The sequence below is a fragment of the Fulmarus glacialis genome, unplaced genomic scaffold (genome assembly GCF_000690835.1).
Source record: "Fulmarus glacialis isolate BGI_N327 unplaced genomic scaffold, ASM69083v1 scaffold8724, whole genome shotgun sequence".
Taxonomy (NCBI): Eukaryota; Metazoa; Chordata; class Aves; order Procellariiformes; family Procellariidae; genus Fulmarus; species Fulmarus glacialis.
The window spans coordinates 1-21,053 of record NW_009206040.1 but is presented as its reverse complement, the minus strand read 5'-3'; the positions used below and the strand labels follow the sequence as shown (position 1 = coordinate 21,053).

General features: G+C 39.4%; 1 protein-coding gene across 1 annotated transcript; it reads right to left on the bottom strand.

Moving 5' to 3' along the window:
- Positions 1 to 7,167: 7,167 nt before the first annotated feature.
- LOC104075176 (regulator of nonsense transcripts 2-like) lies at positions 7,168 to 19,559 on the bottom strand. The gene is made up of 3 exons (XM_009575597.1): positions 19,420 to 19,559; positions 15,495 to 15,615; positions 7,168 to 7,718 (listed from the first exon to the last, which is right to left on the bottom strand). The coding sequence occupies exons 1-3, from the start codon at positions 19,538 to 19,540 to the stop codon at positions 7,709 to 7,711; spliced, it is 252 nt and encodes an 83-aa protein (XP_009573892.1). The 5' UTR covers positions 19,541 to 19,559; the 3' UTR covers positions 7,168 to 7,708.
- Positions 19,560 to 21,053: the final 1,494 nt, after the last annotated feature.

Here is a 21,053-nt window from a genome sequence, read left to right as displayed (position 1 = left end):
CGTTTATTCTTCCGCAGTGAGCTGACTGCAGTCAGAGCAACCCAAATTGTTTGCTCACGCGTATTTAGAGACGTTTCATGCCCTAGCATACCGTGTCTGAGCCTCTGCTACCACTGGAGAAGGACACAGGTCTACCCCATATCGTATGTGCCGGTCACACACAGATGCCTTGGGTAACACCTCTAATAGCCTCAGGCACCTACAGGATTCAGCTCCAGACGGAGGCACCCGAATTTTGGCGGCTATGCACACGTGGGACACCTGGCTCCCGCCATTGCAAGGGAGATGTCACCCGTGACACCTGGGCAGTGGCTGAACTCACCCTAAAGGAGACACCTCGTAGCTGCTGAGGCTTCACTGATCCCATCTCCACCAACTGTAGCAGGACTTCGATGCCTCGCACACAGTGTAGACATCTCAGCCAATTTCACACAGGCACCCGTTAGAGGCAAGAAGTAGCACCTGAGCAATTTTGCATCTATATGAGGTTTTATGGGTACCAGAGAGCTTTTTTTTTTTTTAGTGGAACCAGCAGGACACAACATCACTCTTTACAGCATCACTCCCTGACTGGTCACACCACCTTTGGTGGTGCTTCCATGGAGCTTTCTGCATTTTAAGGTCTTCTTCCAGTTCGAATTCCTATTTTAAGGAAGAGCAGTACACAGGGGGAGTCTCCTCATGCGCATAGAGCTCAAATTCCAGTGTCTGGGAGGAAAATTTGCAGTCTGAAATAAATAAATAAGATGATAGATACAAACTCCTACAACAAGCTCTAACCTGAAAAGAGGCTCCTCACCCGTATCACTGCAGGATGCCGACACTGACAGAGGAGCGGGGATGGCCGAACAACCATCAGGTGAGATGGAGCTTGCCTAGGACCAGGCAGCGCTGACAGGTGTAGCCATACAGCTGCTTAGATGCAAAGATAGTAGTGCCTGGAAAGTGAGTGATAAAAATGCATTCGGCACGCTGGAACGGCACTTGGCCACGCAGAGAAGCGACAGTCCACTAGGACAAGCTGCCACAAAAATCATCGCTGCGTTATCAAGGGGGCTCCAGTGGCAAGGGGAGAACTGGCTACGAGTATTTTCTGCAAACAGAGCTGAGTGATGTAACCAGCCTTAAAGCATTGGATAATTTATGAAGAGCGGGCGAGTGGTGGTATTTCTTGGGGACAAATGTAGCCCCAAGGACTTCACACCACGTAGATAAACTCACAGTTAGTATTTTTCCCAGAACTTCAATAACTTACATCAAACGGATGGAACAGAGCATGCAGCCAGGTACGTACCACAATCATGCGGCCCAAAATATAGACACCCGCTGGCTTTCTCATCGCGCCGCCGGCTCCAGAGCTGCCTGGTACTTTAGTGGAGAAGAGCATCACCAGCATCCAAGATCGCTTCCCAGGTCCCGCTCGTGAGCGTTAGGGCTGTGAAGCACCTTAATGAGAGCGCGACGGGGGTGTCCTTACCAAGGCAACCCTGAGGTACTACCAAAAAATTACAAAAAAAAACTAGTTAAGGAGTAAACGCAACAAAGTTTTCAAGCTCTTGGGCTGCCAACTATGACTTGTTTCCAGCAGAAAAGGTCGCTCCCCATGCACAACAGAAACTGTTTTCCTGCAGGTAAATGCCAAAGAACAAATAAACATCAGCAAAGGCTAAATTTCTTCCTCCTTTTTAAGTGTCTCAACTATTTTTTTATTTGCTTGGATCCAGGCAATGGAGGGAAGGAAGGAAGGAAGGAAGGAAGGAAGGAGTCTTTTTAACAAAACACTGTTCTTCTCACAACGATCATAAACTCTAAGTGTTTTAATGGCACAATTGTACCCTGACAATAATAACTTAAAAGCAAAGTTTGTAATTCAAACAATACAAGTAAATGTTTTGACATTTACTCACTTGTTTGATTCTTGCCCAAATAGTTTCCTACTCCCAATATGCCTGGATCTCCTTAGGAGTGGTTGGAAAAAAACTATTTATAGTTGAGTTCTGAGAAGAGACAGCGAAGTGTCATCTGCGACGAGCATCTTCAGCAGGGCAGAACAGCATGTGGCCAAGGAAAAACCTCAGTGTGGAAAAAACGAGTTACGATGCTCCAAAGAAAAGGGGAAAAAAAAAGGGAAAAAAATATATTTATCAGGGGGCAACAGCAGGCTTATGGTATTATTATTATTACTGTGTTTATTCTGAAAATATTCACTCACCTAGCTGGGATATGTGGCCTTAATACTACAGTACCACTTTTGGGGGACAGTAGTAATTAGCAAGTTTGTATACTTGCTTTTTCATTTATCTACCTTCATTTATACCTCCCGACAGAAAAGCGCAATGACCATTTCGATAACGAGCACGTAGCCGATAGCGGCTCAGCGTCCGTGCTGGGTCAGCGCGGTGCCTCCCCCAGTGCTGACACTGCTGCCAGGCCCGCGAACGCCGCCTCGGAGGTCGTTCAGGTCGAACGTGCACGGGCTATTAATTGCTCGCCCTTGGCCGCGGCCGTTCTGATGCTGATCGGGTTGGACGGGCTGGGAAAAGCCGCGCTGCCAGCCCGCGAAGCCCGTCCTGGGTTATTTCCCCAAGTCAGCACTTTGCAACGGCACCGCATTTGCTTAAGTCAAATGCGTTCCCATGTAAAGTAAAGAGATGGCTGCGTCAGCAAACTGCCGGAGCCGAACACGGTAACTCCTCGCAGCTCTCACCGTGCCGCCCTGCCAAGCACACCATTACTGCTTCACCGGGAAGGGCGAACAAAGAAATCCTGAAAACTTGAGCAAATCAGGCACTCTCCACAATACGGAGGTGGTTTTCTAAGCCTTAATATACATAAAATTACATTATGCGTGTGTGCCGCGGTGTATGTGCATTGATGTGTTTGCATATATTTTTATCTCCGTAACACAAACAGCAGAACTGACTTACTGCTCTGAGGGCTTGGGAAGTTAATAAAATTAGAACAAGTCTGAAAACTCAGCAATTCATAAAAAAAAAAAACCATAAATAATTCATAAAAAAAAATTATACCATTTTTAAAATTTTATCCCATTACAGCATTGGCTGGGCAAAAAAAGCCAGCCGATACCGCCAGCTGGAGTTCAAGGTGTTGTAAGTGTTCAAGGCCTGTAAGTGTTGACATTCCCGGGCGAACCTGGCACTTCCCGATTGCGGAGCTTCCCAGCCACCTTGGCTCCATCCCGGAGAAGGACTAACAGCACCTCAGCTCAAACAGGCTTTCAAGTGATGTGCCATAAATCACGAAATCACAGAATGGTTTGGGTTGGAAGGGACCTTAAAGATCATGTAGTCCAACCCCCTGCCATGGGCAGGGACACCTTCCACTAGACCAGGTTGCTCAAAGCCCCGTCCAACCTGGCCTTGAACACTTCCAATGATGGCACATCCACAGCTTCTCCGGGCAACCTGTTCCAGTGTCTCACCACCCTCATTGTAAAGAATTTCTTCCCTATGTCCAACCTAAACCCACCCTCTTTCAGTTTAAAACTGTTGCCCCTTGTCCTGTCACTACAGGCCCTGGTAAAAAGTCTGTCCCCACCTTCTTATAAGCCCCCTTTAAGTACTGAAAGGCTGCAATAAGGTCTCCCTGGAGCCTTCTCTTCTCCAGGCTGAACCAACTCTCTCAGCCTTTCTTCACAGGAGAGGTGTTCCAGCCTAGGGTGCACCTCACCAGGTCCCATGGACTTACATATGTTTAGGTTCCTCAGGTCCTTCCTTAGGTTCCTGATCTCCTACAAGGGCGGGGGCGGGGGGGGCGGGAACACGGACTTCATTCCCCCAGTCCCTGTCTTGAGTTTTAGGGGCTTGAGAGATGCTGGAAGAGAGATTACCATCAAAAATTAAGGCAAAAATATCGTTGAGTACAATCATGCAACACATTTTCTGGTTGTCAGCAAGCCAGCTCAACGAGCCTCACATCAGTGAAGACGCAACTCCAAATGCCTGGACCTGAGTCGAGTCCAAATTCTTTCCAGAGAACGATAAGATAACAGAAATCTTTTACGCAATCAAGGACGTGAAACAATTTCTCCTTCATCTACGTACATTTTTCTGATTTAACTACTTCCACGTGTGTTCGGGAACGCGGCTTTAGAAATAGTCTTTGCAAGAGCACCGTTGACTAGCATCCCTTGAGGAGGAACATCCTGTCTCCCATCAAAGGATGCCACAGCTTGAGTTCGGCATGATTTCCCCAGTGACCCGTCGCCCCTGCGGGTCACTGTACTGTAGGAAAAGAGGAGCAACGATATTAGACATAACTTCATTAATTAAAATAAACATCCTGTAACCTGGATAAAGCAGCAATATTCATAGATAACAGACAAGCAATGATCAAAAGACAGGTTATTCCCCTGTTCCTGTATCAAAACCAGGCTGCTCACCTGACCATTTTAATTAAATATTTATTAAAGGAAGACAAGCCATTCTAATGACGTAAAATGAAAGGAAGCCGTGCAATCCCTACGGCAACAAATTGTACGTGAATCAGATGGCAAAACTGCTCTGGAAGCAGCGGGACAGCATCCAGCCGCACCACCGGGTCTAGCAAATGGAAAAGGAAAGAATAAATAGGATCCAAAAGGAAAAGCAAAGAATAAATAGGATCCAAACATTTTTTTTTTCGCTGCTTGTGTTCAACCCTGATGGTTTCACTCATCATGATTTTTGACATGAGATTTTTATTCATGAGAACTTCAGAAGAGTTTATTTTAAAATTAAACTTCAAAAGGTTTCACCAATTGATGTCAGCCTGAAGTAAGGGAAAGCTCCAGCTGACCCCAAACTATTTTCAGCAAATAGTTTCATAAGAATATTTCCATTGATCCAAATTCCATCCAAGGCATTAGATTGACAGATACAAAACAAAGCTAATGTGAATTCACGTTTTATTTTTATGCAGTTATTCAATTTCGATAAACCAAATGCCTTTGAAACTACGCAGCATGTTGAGAAAAGGAAGTTGACTTTAGTTTGAACCACAATTAGATGCTTAATTTGCTATTAGGAATTGGTAGGCATTTTTCATCAGGGAGTGGGAATTAGATTTGACCAATGGATATGGTCATATTGCTGTAGAAGACATTCCTGGAGGAGCTCAGAGTTACAAATTTCATTAATAAATGCACCCACAAATTGTATGTGGGAAAAAAATGATATGAAAAGAAACACACGGGCTGTTCAAACACAAGACTTGAAACAAAGACCTGGTCTTCCTACAACGTACTCCTCCTCATGGGGCACGTGCGTCCCACAGCCACGGCACAGAGACGCTTTGGAAAAGGTGGGGTTTGGGTGACCGCACACATTCCGGATACTGGCCTCCTTACAAAATGAGATCTAAGTCCCACAGAAATCTAAGAAACACACGGGCTGTTCAAACACAAGACTTGAAACAAAGACCTGGTCTTCCTACAACGTACTCCTCCTCATGGGGCACGTGCGTCCCACAGCCACGGCACAGAGACGCTTTGGAAAAGGTGGGGTTTGGGTGACCGCACACATTCCGGATACTGGCAAAATGAGATCTAAGTCCCGCAGAAATCTAGAAAAACACATCTACATGTGATGTTATAAAAACTTCTAGCCATGCTCCGCAAACTGGAAGTTGTCTACCACCAGCCTGGCCAGCGACATCCTCGGGGAAAACGTGCTGTAATCATTCCAGCACTTCTCAATCCCCGACTGTCCTTACAGCACGTGAATGAAAGGAGCAGACCTAAAGCTGCACTTGCAGTTTTTCCACTCTCAACGCTCGATTCTGAGACTAAAGAATGTAACTTTAAGTAGGTATATTGTAAAAACCTTGACAACTTCTCTCCACAGCATCGCTGCCAAGCTTATGCATTTTAAAATTCACTGTAACTGCTTGAGCTAGCAGTATAACTAGCCAAAGTAGAAGGCTGCTGTCTTTATTTCAGGACTGCCCGGTGACAGCAACAGAAATGCTATTTGACCACAATTTCACTTACGTTTTCAAGCAAATTGTCACCAAGAGGGGTTCTGCTCCTCTTCTCTCTGGTGTTGGTCCATGTATGGACCAGCACAGCGTTTCACCCTTTCACATGTTAGGGCGTGAATGAGATGCCGATGCAACGAGCTACGAGAGGGAACTTACTATTAATCTAGCCAAAACCAGCTTAATTCAACTCAAATTAAATTAAATGCATACGACAGCTTATGTTATGTGAAATGATGATCTCAGTTTCACAATTCCTTGCTAAACAGTAAGAAAATCTTGCATTTACTAAGTGTGATTCAAATGTGTTTCTTGGGGCAGGAATCCTCCTGCTTTGGTAAAATGCCATCTATTTTTATGTTGTTTGTACCAAGCGCTGTCCCAGCTACAGCCCCGATATACCACAAACTCTTCAAAACATCATTTCAGAAGAACAAAGTCAATGTAAAGAGACAGACACCAATTCTAAATTACAACACTTTATTGCAGCATTGGCAAAGGTCAGATTTCTGAAGCTGGTGAAGATCGGGCGGCATTTCTGTATGAAATGTTACAATTTTACAAGTCTCTCTCCCTACATGCAGAAACCAAAAACAGTGGTAAAAAGGATTTTAAAAGAGCTAGAAAAAAGAATTAGTAGTAACATACAGATGAGCTCCTTAACTCAATTAACAACCTCTACCTGAAAGCAAACAAAAAACTATGCTAATAAATAACAGATTGTCAGAAACAGACCAAGAAACCTCATTTCTACTTAGAAAAAAATAAAAATTCTACTTGTTTCCAGACTTAAATTTTTTTTTTTTTTTAAACTTTTTTTTTTTGTTTCAATAGACACAGAGGCTTATCAACCCATGAAGATCAACAAAGTATTGGGATCCACCCCTTGACATCCTCCTGTTATGCTGACTGGCACATTTTGGTTTTCAATGATACATACAATGGGCTCAACCATATCCCTGTCCTTAGGCTGGTGTCAGGCTGTTCCAAGCAGTACGAGTCAACACCCTGTATTAATCAACTTCACATTCTATTTTAAACCTTAACAGACATTTTACCTCCTTGGCTCTTGAATTTTTCACCCCTCCCCACCCCCTCTTTCTTGCTCATCTGGCAGCAAAAGACTGTTCCTTAACCAAAAACTTTCTCGCTTAGGAGTGTTTGATAAGAAGTTATCCTACTTGGCAGGGTTTTCTTTCAGATTTCACCATTTGCTCTACATTTTTCTACTGTAGATTTACAGCCCCCAAAGAATATCCTTCCAACGCAAAGTGCTCGATTCGGAGATAAAGTAACTTGCGTCAAGTTTAGAACTTTGTTCTCCCACATACTGAGCTGTCAAAGACCTTTTCCATTCCAGTGTAATCCATCTGAATTTCAGGTTGATCTTTACTTTCACCGAGCTGCTCACTGGTCAAGTTAACCATCTGATTCATTTACTTCTGCTCTTATGAGAAAATTAACCCTCAACGCAGTTCCCATAACAAAAAGCTTTTTTTTTTTTTTTTGTAGGCCATGACTGGAAGCTTCCACTTGTTCTGTGTGGGGTTGGGGGGGAAGAGAGGAGGCTGTTGTTTCTGCCCCACGGCCCCAGCCTGTCCCAGGTTTCGATTCTGAACGCTCTAGACTGACATGCTGAGATGTGTCCACTGCTCTCATTTAATCGCTGGAGGACTCCACTATCCACAACATCAGAGATACAGGACCTAATGAAATGACACTTGCTGCTGGATCAACGTCTCCTAAGAAAAAAAAGGAAAAAATAAATAGTTTAATATGAGATATCCAATACTATATAGGTTAGCAACCAGTGGAATCAACTGCTAGTGATTTTGGTATTCTTTTAGCCCCTACATATTGAAGTTACTTATTTCTATTATCTGCACAAATTTTTCAAAAGACCACATCAGACAAAAGAAGGTGGTAACACACAATTTCAGCAGACAAGCCTAAAATGGTTCAGAAATAGACAGCTGCCTTATCCTCCTACTGGAGTGCACAGCTGTGAATTTGTTGCAGTACAAGTTATTTTAAAGAGTTTTCATCTTTTTGTGCAGTTTCTTAATGTTTAGAAGTACTGCAGAAATGTCTAGGGTCAAATAATTGTTCAGAACATTTTTAGAGTCAACAGTTGTATTAAAATCTTCAGTCATCCCTTGTTCATGAAAAACATGTCTCTACCCAGAAAAAGTCATATTTAATTCTCTTAAGAACGTACATATGCATTGAAAATTTACACTGATTTGCGGGCATGTGATTCAACAAGAGCAGAGTAATCTATCAGTAATGCTAATCTAGTATCACTAACTTCAGCACAACTGTCAGTTACTGTATCCAGGCTGGTTTTCAGTTGATTTCTAGACTGCAAATTAAAATCTAGTAGTACAAAGCAAAGTAAAAGTTAGACGTTTACAATTACAAGAAAGCTCCAGGGCTACACACCCCAGTCTCACCATGTAAACAAAACCATTCATGTTTCTTTACATTAGCCTATAAACCTCAAGCATTTGTTGAACAGTAATGTAATCTAAACCTAGTTTTTATTGAAAATCTTGCAAGGAAAGTTACAAGTTACAAGTACGTTAACTGGACATAGTAACTTCTGCATTTCCTGTAACAGATAAAGCTTTCACAGTAATTCTGTATTCTTATGTATTGCTTTGCTTTGTTATCCAGTATTTGTGTATTTTATTTAAACACACTGTGTATTTTTGTCAGAAGTACTGAGCTGATGCAGCACTAGAACTTACTGCAGTATTGCTTCTATTACTTGGTTTTAACCATCTTTTAGTGTTACATAATATAATAATTCCAATTCTTTGTGGCACACTCGGTATCAGGAACATTGGCTTTGTGGATGCAAAAGAAAGGAACTTTGATTTTAATACATTTAGTAAAATGAGATTTCACTTGCAGAACACTACAACTGAGAAGAAACTTCAAACATCAATGAATTGCAGAATCATGCTTTCACCTCTCCATCTCCCTTCAAAAAATAATTCCACTGTTGATGGGGAGGGAAGGAGAAAGGCCGGGACTAGCTGCATGTATCTAACTTTGTAAAAATGACTCTCATCCAAAAGAGCAGCTGCCGTGGCATGCTGGCGGCAGATAAGGCAGAGTAAGTAGAGTGTCAAAGGATTAGGGCGAGATGCTGCTGGTAAAGATCTTAGTAGCAGCCTTTCCAAAAAGAAGTATTTCACATGACATTTCTCTCCAAATTAGTCAACTTGATCCAAACCTATATTTGGCAAGGTCAAACTTTGTACATAGCTGTAATTAAAGACATCTTGAACTGTATGTGTAAAATGAGTAAGTTTTTTTTGCAACCTACTCCCCCACCTCCCTTCCCTGCAGTTATTAATTTGTATAAAAATCTTATAGTCATCTTTTCAACACCTCTGCGTAAGTATTAATACTGCCTAAATACTCCATGTGATAGAGAAACACACAGATAAACTTTTACCTCATCATGGCTGGAGTAGAAAACCAGAACTTGTAAAAAGGCGCAGAAACACTACACCATAGCATAGGCTAGGAAATAGTCGCAAATCCATTGCACATGTGAAGTTGGCAGAATTTAAGTCAGCAAGACAACCTTATGGCTTGAGTTGAAACGTGCCCAGGAGAATACATGTGACTTATGAAATCAAGTCCTTTTTGCACACCGTTGACATCACAAGATCACAAAAAATTCTTATTATTTCTTAACATGTGAGATTTTTGAGATGAAGTTGCACACTTTTCCCTAATCCTTTCATGTCCTACACCAACCCACAACGTTTTATGTATTTCTGGAGTAATGTATGTATTCACGAATTTCAGGCACCTCCCTTGTCCTGCAAACACCTCCTCTCAAACCTCACTTGCTGCTTTGCTTTTCATGACTAATCTCAGCTTTGGTGCTTTCTGTTCTCTCCCTCTCCTAATCACATTAACCAAAAACAGGAACATGAAATAGAAACACAATGAACACCTGAAATGTATTTTTCTGTTTTAAACATAATGCTCTTTAATGAACAGTTCTTTTCTTTGTGTGCCTTATTCTGCTGAACACATTTTCTTGCTTTCAGATGCATGAGCTTTAGGGGGGAGGACAGTTCTTGAAGAGGAAAACAGCCTCTGAAGTTTAGATTCCTCCTCTGAAGTGTTGCCTGCATGAACAGCAGAGATAACTCACGGAGACTAATCTTTGCTTTCTGCTCTCCTCCCACAAAACTGCCCACTGAGAATAAACAGTATGTGCGCATTCCCGTGTACTGGCAAGAGAAGAAAAATACTGGAGAGTACTAACTTAAGTCCTGGGAAACTTAAATTCAAGTACCTGTCATGCCACAGTCAGCTTCTTTCCTGTCTTACAGATCATCCAAGGAAATTGGACAAAATATCACTTGCCTTCCACATGGGAGTGTGTAAGTGTGCTCACATATCAGACCGTGACTTGATTCCACAGTAATGAATGCAGTAACAGAGATTACAGACATACTGTACCGTAATTTGGGCTGGAGAGAAAATTCAACAAGTGTAAAGGTGTTTAGACTTATTCTAAACGCATTACTACTGCTGGTGTGACTAAGTTCTCAACAGCAAAATTGGAAATTACATTCTGTAATTTTGTATTGAAAAAGTGTAGCACTGGATTTTAAACAGCTGTTATCAATTTAGCCGTGCAGGAATATATTCTCGGGAACAATCATATTTCAGAGTGTGTGTTTCTGGACTAATAAAATACTAAGGTGCCCTGGTCATTTCCTAACAAATCTGAATTATCAACTTCCACATAGTAAACATCACAGATTCAAATAATCCACAAAAGCTAGACTCACCTAAGTAAGAGAATCTTAAGTTGTGCAAGTTATTTTATATTCTCACCTGTTCAACAAAAATAAAATACTCTGACAAAATCAAATCAAAGTCATAGTATGCAAAGTGCGCTATTATCAGGAAGGTGTTTTCAGGATTGGTGGTTAGTTTCCAGAGGGCCACAAAGCTGCAGGGGGTTTTGTTTGGTTTGTTATTATTATTATTATTAATTTATATTGAAACAACTTTTTTAAACAAAGAGTCTTTATAAGTGAGTATGCTAATAAACAAAATCTTGCCTTCCTTTCCCTCTAAACTATAAGTGTGATCAGGTCTCTCGTCACCTTTGCTATATGGGTTAGACTCAGAGCTACATTTGCAGAGCCTAACAAGCACCATGTTGCTGAGAGAAAAAGCTGAGGACCTAAGTTTTTTTTTTTCCCCTGTTCAATTCTAGTGCAGTCCACCAAAAAACCTTGCAGGATTTGGAAACCCCTCCTTCAAGTTCCTACCCTGGGCTTTCCTCCCATAAAACAGCTGAAAAGGGAGGTTGGAATTTGTCTGCTGAGTTTGAATGGCTTTCATGGAAAGCTACACTAGCATGTGTATGTAATTAGGGAAAAGGATGTAGTACAGGATCAAGAATGACAACTGAGAAAAGGTCGAGATTAAAATACTGGTGAAAAAGATGGCAAAGAATAAGGTGAACTGAGCTAGCATACAATTAAATAGAGCACTGAATTTTTTAGTATTTATGATATCTAGAATGTGAAGATGGGAGCCATTTCATCATAAAAATCTCTGTAGCAAGAGTAAAATATTACTGCTAAAGTGATGACCTCATTTTTTTTTGAAAAGAATACAAGAGATCATTGAAATGACAACTAAAGATTTCAAAAGCTCCGTGATCTACCAAGCGATAGATTTGTCAGTTCAAGACAGCGCAACGCCAACACCCAAGAGTTTGTCTAGTTTGAGACAGTCTACGACAATCAGCTAGACTGAGGCTAACAGAGAAATTGGATTTAGGCTGCCCAAGACTTCTGGTATATGTCAATAAGAAGTGAATTCAAGGCTTCAAAGTATAATATTGGTCAATACATCCCCTACATAGCAGGTGAAGTATGAAGTGTGTTTGTCCAGTAGCCGAAACAGGAAGTCACATTAAATTCACATTTTTCCTTATTATCTATAGTCTGATTTTTCAGCATTAATGAAGTACTCTTTATTATGAGAATATTTAACTAATAAAATACTAGCATCCTGTTATTACCTTTATGCTTAATTTTTCTTTATTACATGGGTTAAACAGAAATAAGAGTCAGATGCAAATACGAGACCTGAAATTACCAATTAACTTGAATATGATTTAGTTTGTCAGCTTACATCTGCATCCCAATAGGCCTTTTGACATAGAGAGGTCCTCTTTCTTTACTATACTTTCAAAACAGCAGTGAGTTTTGAGGTTACTGCTTTTAATAAGGAGAGGTTTAACAAGCTAAAAAACTCCTTGGTAAGGCTTGCTTCTCTACAGTCAAATTTCTCACTGCAATTCTTTTTTCCTTCTTGGTAATCAGTGTTTTTAAATAGATTTCATAAAATGTGGTTATTTACATTTCATTTTATAAGCAAGCCATTTAATGGATCTCAATCCTCTTTAAACAAAGGAAGTGAGAGGCTGTTCTCCAAAACTGTAGAATATTTTCATGATAATCCCATCACCGAAAAAACCTACTTTTGTAAATTTTGTGTTTCCTGAAGGTATCAGTTAACAGCTTGATAGCCACAGTCCTCTTTTAATACACAAATGCTATAGAACTGGAGGCAAGAGTGAAAACTGTTGCCTTCCCAGTTCTGCTGAAGCAGATCAAGGAACCCTACTTTTAATGGAGTCACAGTAAGTTACCTTTAAGGCCAGTCAGCCTTAAATGTACGAATCCCAAAAAGAATCTCCTCCTTGCAGGATTAGCAGGTCTTAAAACCTGAGGCTATACAAGCAGGCGATTACAAATAAATAGCAATAAACTCCAATTTTTGATCCAGCATTTTGCACACACTAAATAATAAGCGATCTGACAAAGCCTGTCAATCTCACTACATTTAATTCAATACAGAAAAAGGACATTAATAGATAACAAAGTAAACACTGCAAAGGATTTCTCTCTTGTTTTTTAACAAAATGCATGCTGTATAGCCCCAGCCTGTTCCCCATTCTTCCATTTACTGTGGGTTTATCACAGGCAAAGGAGGCAACACATCTATGGGTGTTTTGGGGTTTTTTGATTTTGTTTTGGTTTAGCACCCAGCTAGACCAAAACAGAATCACAGAAAAAATTAGGTTCCAAGGGCCCCCTGGAGGTCATCTAGTCCACATCTGCTGTTACAGCAGGGCTAATTGCAAAGCTAGATCCAGTTGTTCAAGGCCAAAAACATACAAGAGAACCCAGTGCTGCCTTCATTAATTTTTGAATCATCCATTATGATGGGTAGATTTGGATTTAACTTTCTAAAACATGTCCTAAGCACTGTGTTTCAAACACGTTTAGCAACACAAAAATAAGGGTAAAAACACCACATCAATTTCTCTACTCTTAACACTACTTGAAACGTAAGAAAGTCCTCATCCCAACCTTAGCTATCAGAACCTGTCACATTGTACATTACAGTGGAATCAACCAGGAGATTTACTTGCTCAGATTACCCCTAACCTCAGGTAATTTAAAATAAAAAGCTGCATACCTTATAGAAAATAACATTCATTATTTCTGGTAAAGTTGAGTTACTATTGCAAGAAAATAACGTATCAGTCTTCTTCATATACAAAGAAGAAACAACGCAACACAGCTCACTCATCATGTAAATGATAACATCTGTAGTTATACAAATTGGTTCTATCATGTAGGAAAGTGAAAACTTCTCCAAACAGATACTAAAATTAATAGCTCAGCTCCTATTTGCTCCCAGCAAATAGGAAGATACTCTAGCGTCCTCAGAGTCCATGGGGTAACTTCTGAACTAAAACATGAGGGTAGTCTGGGCAGAGAGACTGCAGTTCACCCTTCAAAGTCAGAAGACAATCTTCAGTATATCCTATAAATCAGAAGCTCTAAAAATATAGGTGACAGAATCTGTACCACAAATGGTAAGCCATTGGTGGACCCACAGCCTCCAATAAATAAATCTCTGCTTAAATATCTTTCAGCTGGGCCTAAGAAAAGTAACATTCCCTTACTACAGGCTAAGATGGCTCAACTGATGCATGACTGCAAGCCTGAGCATTGCACTATACAACAAATAAAATATGCCTGCTAAAACAAACTTCCTGGTCCCTGCTCTAAGGAGCTTACAGATTAAAAGGAACAAAGAGTAAATTACATAATACAAAACTACATCAGAATTGCAAGCGCATGGCACAGCTATTTGAACAAGCAAACACTACTTAAACTGTTCGCTGGACAATGTCTGACCTAGTTTACAGTGAAGTCCTAAATTGTATTTTCCCTAAAACATCTGAAAATAAAAAGCTTTAAAAAGAACTGCATTTTAAAAAAATCTGCAAGTATCACATCTACTGGTCAGGCTGCTGTATTTAAAGAATAACTGCAGTGTGCTCCTCATACAGGTTGCAAGGCATTTGGGAAAGATGACCGGAAGAAGAGAAGACTCCATAGTTATTTATGATACACCTGCAAGTATTATGGCTATTCAGTGCAACTGAATAGTTCATGTTTCTATGACAGTATTAGGCCACAGTGGTATGAAAAAGCTGAATGGACAGCACTGCTCATTTTATTGAGTCACATCTGGTTAATTTTTTAAAAAATATTTTAACTTGCAGTCTGTTTTCAAAAAAGAGGGGTTTTTTGTACAAGCAGTATCTGTATAGGGGTCTCAGTGGAGTGATCATCAGGAAGTTATAAAATGACTACAAAAACGTACCAGAAAAGTTGGCAATGTTAGTGTAACACAGGGTTAGTACATTACATTAACTTATTTGTAGCTTACAAAGACAGACCCATTAGTAGGTAAACTCTCCCCTCCCAGTTGCTGCTCCCATCTATCCACCTCCCAAATTAACTTGCAAAGAAAAGAGAAACATGAAAGCAGTTTGCATTTCACCTGAAACTCTGTCTATTCAAATTTGTGCTGCAGGGTTAATTTAATGATTTAGTCGCAAGCTTATTCCGAGTGAGAAAAGACACACTGAGATATATTAAAGCTGTAAAATGACTATTAGGCGACCTGGATTGACTCTTGTCATGTTAATACTGGTTTTGGTATGCTCTTGCACTCCATAAATCAAAGGTTCTCCTCTCCCCTCCCCACCTTTCCTATGTTTACTTTCCATTCAGGGCTTCAAATACAGAGGTATAGCTCTCAAATTCACCAAACTGAAAAAGCACAATGGGAATTTCTCTAGATACTAAAAAATATTTTCCACCCCCTCTCACTGAGAAAGCAGACTTGCATCTTTTCCCCTATAAAAAGAGGCTCAGATTCTACCAGCCATTTCTCAACTGAAAAATAATCCTTGGACGTATTTACAGACACTGTGTTAGAAGCACAAAATACTGCTCAGTATTTTAACAGAATGCTTTAGAATGGAAACTACTAACAAATGCACTTGCACTACACAGATCATTATCTGTTTCAATTACGAAGGTAATTACTTGCCTAGAACCAGAATTACCACATTTAAAGGAAGATTGTCCTACCTCCCACCAGTTTTAAAGATTAGATCTGCATTAGGTGCTCCCTTCGGATGCTGGTAACGAGGCCGCCGTTCACGATTAGTATTTGCTGGAGCTGGACGCTGTGCCAGAGACTGCAACATTTCTGTAATTTCATACAGAAAAAAAGTTAAATACATTTTCTGTGCATCTTTTTAAAGAGGAATTTACACAAGCACATTTCACTGCCATGTAGTAAAAAAAAGAAACCAACAAAAAACCTTATTCACACTTTTCTATACTTCAGGGTTAACACTCCTCAAGTTATTCCACAACAACACTCCTCAAGTTATTCCAGTAATTTTTAAAAAGTTAGTAAATTTTATAGACAGCTTTGACAAATCCAAGCTACTCCATAATATGAACTTGCATTTCCAGATGTTCTTACAGAAGGAACTGCCAGCAATGGTTTTCATCACAGGTGCTTAAGAAAGGGGCTGTGACCTTTTCTTTCTAAACATACCAGCCACCATTTTCTTTATCAATGATCTGGGACAAAGGTTCACGGCAGTATGAGAAGCCACATTAAACTGCCCTGAAATAGTAACAACCAGACAATGTTGCTGCCAATTAAAGACTCAGCAAGAAACCTGTCCTAAAATTAGGCATTGAGAAGTCAGGTATTTAAGTCTAAGCTAGCCATAATAGGATCCTTTTACAGAGAAGACAGGCACCTGAAGAGGGTGACTCAGCTGACCTACATTACACCAGCTGTCTCACAGATGGCATTTTTCACTTTATGATCAGTGGGAAGAAATAGGTGGTGCAGAAAGAAGCCCACACTACCCAGTTTAGCCCTGGACATCCTACTTTTGGACAGTTTAAGCTAGGCAGAAGTATCAGTGTTTTGGCATTTGGTAAAACTTCATTTCTGAAATTTCATTTCATTTTTGTTATGATAAAAAGATGGTTCTTTACCAAAGTTAATGGTTATTAAGTACCCAATATAATTGCAAACACATCATAGGGACCCTCCACATAACCTCTGCCCATATGTTAATGCATCTAATGGAAAGTATTTCTGACAGTCCACCTGTGCAAGACTCTACATTACTCGGCAAAGAGACAGATGGAATAAATGAAGGGGAAAAGTGGAATAAGCTGTTAAACAGATTATGTTTGAAAGTCTGCTCTGTCTGGTTCTCTAGTCTCTGGTAATCTCATTGGAGACACATACCCATCACCTGCTAGAAACAAACTTCCATTACTCACACAATGACTTGCACAAGGCAAAACAGAGATTCTCCTGCCATTTACAAAATGCACGTGAAGCTTTCAGTAAGTTATCCACCCAATCTTTGAGGAACTGGGAAACTATGAATGATTTAATATACAATATTGGTGTCAACAGTTAATAAGCCATCTATTCACACTCTATATATTCCCCTATCAACACCTGGAAAAGGCAAAGAAAGCCATTCAACACACTGACAGTCCATTTGTGTAAACATCATGAAATAAATCCTTCAAAACAATTCTGTATGCCAGGAGAGATCTCTGTTGGCAGTGACGAGACCCAGGAAGAAAATAAGAAGAGATTATGGTACATTGCCAGCCAGGTGCTAGAAGTAAGCAATGAACAAGCAAGTACGTGCACGCCTGTCTCCTCCGTTTTCCACACTGTAGGTGAAAGAAAATATCGGGGTTTGTGAAAAGTCAGTAACTGAGAAGTTGAGTAATGGAGAAGATAACAGAAGGAAGAAATGGCAAACGAGCACAATTTGTATTAGCTAGGCTGAAGGCATGTCACCCATCTTTGGTTTTAGTGAAGAAAAAAAAAAATGTACACAGAAAAATACTAGAGTATTAGAGTCACCCAGTTCCTAATATTTCTTTAAATTAAAAATGTTTGTAATACTCATAAACATTGCTGAAGTATTAAATAGTTATCTGAAACTACTTTGAAGTACATAGGTGAATTTTCATCTATTAGCTACCCTGTGCAGATGAAAAAAACCAAATGTATGTGCAAATGTTAGGACAACCCTGAGGGATTCTTCGAGAAATTGAGACTTCTTCCTCCCTTGGTAACTTCAAAGCTTGACACAGAAATTTAAAACCAACTCTTTCTTTCAATGTACGTACATACCAACTTGTTACAGGCAAGCTGACTCTTCAAAAGTAACAATCAACTGCACACAATCTAAATAAAAAATAGTTCCAGAGAGGAATGTAATTTGGCCTGTTTAATTTAACCTGATTAAAAGGTCTTTTTTACTTCGGTTTTACTGTATATATTACCCAGGTTAATAACAAAGAATCAACAGCTGTTTTAAAAATGGATGTCACTTATGGAACCTATTTCTTCTGTGTTGATTTTCCTCCTATATAATGCTTTATACACAGTACTTAGAAAATCTTTGAGAAAGTTAAAAAAATTGCCTATTACTGGTTATCAATTGGTATCAGTTGTCTGATTCATTTCTCTTGGACAAAATCAATGTGATCCTTTTTTGGATAAGAAGCACAATTGCTCACAATAAAATCCTAGATTAAACAGACTGATTTTAAAGATACCAACAAAGTCATATACAGTCGTATACATATACAAAGTCATGACAAAGCATAAAACCCCAAATGCCCTGACCAGTAAAAATATCAGAAATATCATTAATGAGGAAAAACCCACAAAAAGTCTGAGAAAAGCACTTAAATGTCTAATTCTGGAATCTACTGTTTCTCTTTCTTTTTCATAAGTGGGCTTTATAAGAGGGGAGTGTCTCGGAAAAGAAGTTTTTAAGCTGATTACAATGTTTAATACTAAGAATATACTGTATTACCATTTCAGAGCTCTGCAGACACTCACTTTGGAAAAATACTCCCTTTTTACGATTACAAATTTAGGTCTTGTACTATCAAAGTTCTTAAAGGAGTGTTAGATTCCATAGTGGTTTTACAATTAGAGCTGCTTTAATTTAAATTTCCCATTTCTTGATGAATAATGACCTTTCACTAAATACCTTAAATGAGATTTCCTGCTAATTAACTACTTATACTGTGATTACCACCAGACTGCAACATCTTTACAAAAAAATAGAGCAAGAACTTTGGAGATGTTAAATGGAAATACTAACGTAAGAACCGAATACCATCAGTTTTATTGGTCTGGCTTTGTTTACTATGAGTAAGCCAAGGAAAGTTGAGTCTGAAAAAAAAACCCCAAAACCAAAAAACCCAACACAAACCACCCAATAACCAAACATATCAAGTGCACCAGTTTAGGGGCTATATGATCTGTTGTATTAACTGTTTGCTTCAATGTGTCCAGGTTCTAAAATGCCTGACTTACATACCTTTAAAAACCAAATTAGATCATATAATTTGTATGAAACCTTCATTCTGTTAATATATTCTTACGCTCCAGATTTGTAGCACTCCTAGAACCTTTAGCTATTTGAAGCTGAGGTGACAGTTTTATTTCTCAGGTGAAGGTTACCTCTTAGTATTTGCAAGTCTTAACAAGTCTGATGAAGATTCTAAATACTATTAATATCTAAAATACTTATTAATATCTAAAAAGCAGAGTTTAAGTTGCATAGAATTAATTCCTCTTTTATCCAACTCAATTGTCTTGCAGTAATGGAGACAATGCCACAAACATCAAGATTAATTTTGTGTTACCTTATTTTTAAGGAAACAATCTCAGTTCTTCCCCTTTCCCAAAATAAATGGAAATGCTGAGATTTGAGGCCTGCTTGAAAACTCCCTTTCATGGAAGAGCTATAAAAACTTCAAGCACAGAGACCAGCAAGTAAATAATGAATGACTGAAACTAAAATACAGGTTTTCCATGAAGTATTGCAAATCAATATTCAGAACTTGAACTGCTAATTATCACAAACAATATTTTCCTGTAGATCCACGGAAGTTCCTCTGAAAATAAAAATTAAATACTTGGTGATTTTCTTACCCTGGTAGTCCTCTTGTTCTTGCCGTTCATTGATATCCAAAGTGAGCTTTTTCATCCTCATTCTCTCCTCCTGTTCAGCTTGCTGTTGGTTCCAATGGTTTGCAGCAAGTTGGGAAGACATTGGTACATTTAGGATCTTAAACTGCAAATGAAAATAAATTTTTAAGTGCCCATCACAGAAAAAAACTAACCACAAAACAATCCAAAATACAGAAGGGTTATGGTTATTTCTAGGTTATTGTGATGAGATACTTTCTACAGAAGTTTCTACTGGAAAGTGTGTTGTTTGTTGGTTTTGTTTGTTTGTTTTTAAACTCTATTTCACATAAGGAAGCATGAGAAAATACAAGATATTCAGACCTCCTAAAGACAAAGAGAACATACAAAAAAGGCTGATGTACTGCTAAGGCAAAAGACTATTACACACAGTATTTATGGGAACAAAATTGATTAATTTCCACCAGGAACACATAGCTATATGCTTTATTCCTTATTTTCATACAAGCAGATCCCCTCACAGTGAATTACACTGGTCTTGAGATAAAAGCACCATAGCTGCCTCAGAAAGCTGCATCTTCCTCCAGAGGTCTCTACCTTCCAAAGAGATGAAGCCCCTACGCAGAATTTCTACTATTATCCCTTGTGATAACAGAGGAGAAACATTCCAAGCATTTCAGATATCCTCTGGCATTCCCTGGCTGGTACTTTCCCTTTTACAAATCATTCTAGCTACACAGTGCTTCTTATTAGTCTGGAGACAACTCTGGTGCCAAATTTAATCTTTTCCACCTCCCCCACACCCAAACATCCACGCTACACATTCAACACATTATCTGATTTGCCATAAACTACATTAAAGGTAAGCTTGGTACTACTCCTACAGAAGTACCCTCTCTGAAAAATACAGCTGAGATTTTCAGCGAGGCACAGGGAAGATGCTTTCTTTCTCCCCAGACTCAGAACATTCAAGTTTTTATTTCCACAGAAAATTTTTTTTACAATTGTTCCAAAACAGAGAAGTGATTCTTAATCTTATCTGCAACTGAAACAATAGTTTTCAGAAACCCCTTAATGCGAAAGTTTGTGAATACATTTAGAAAAATTTCACTTCCTCCTTCAATTGCACATCCATTAGAAATAAATATTTCTGTGCTCTAAGTAGGGTAATGCATTTAAGGATAATCACTCTCAATATTCCACGAACGACTCTGAATCCTGCTGCTTGTTCTCGTCATCTGAGATCTATTTCCACAGAAATAGAAGCAGAGCAAATTTCTAAGTGTTCTTTTCTGCTACCCTGTCAAAAGCTGCAGACACAAAGATATATTATCAAAACCTCTGTTGAGAAGGTATATAGTAAAAGCAGAACCCTCTCTGCATGTGGTTAGTATATAATGCCTTAATTACTAAGAAATCTCAAGGTATCTATTAGATAGTAGTGCCCCACTAGCAGCAGATGAATGATGAGTGTGAGAAGACACCAAGTACTCGGATGCAGCATTCACAAATAAACTGTTTGAAGCAGTTAAGACAGACTCTTGCAAAGACTTGAGAAAAACCTGGGTACAGTGAAACCCTATCAACTAGAAGATTTATTCAGATGAAACAAATCAGGCAAAAGATTGGGGGGGGGG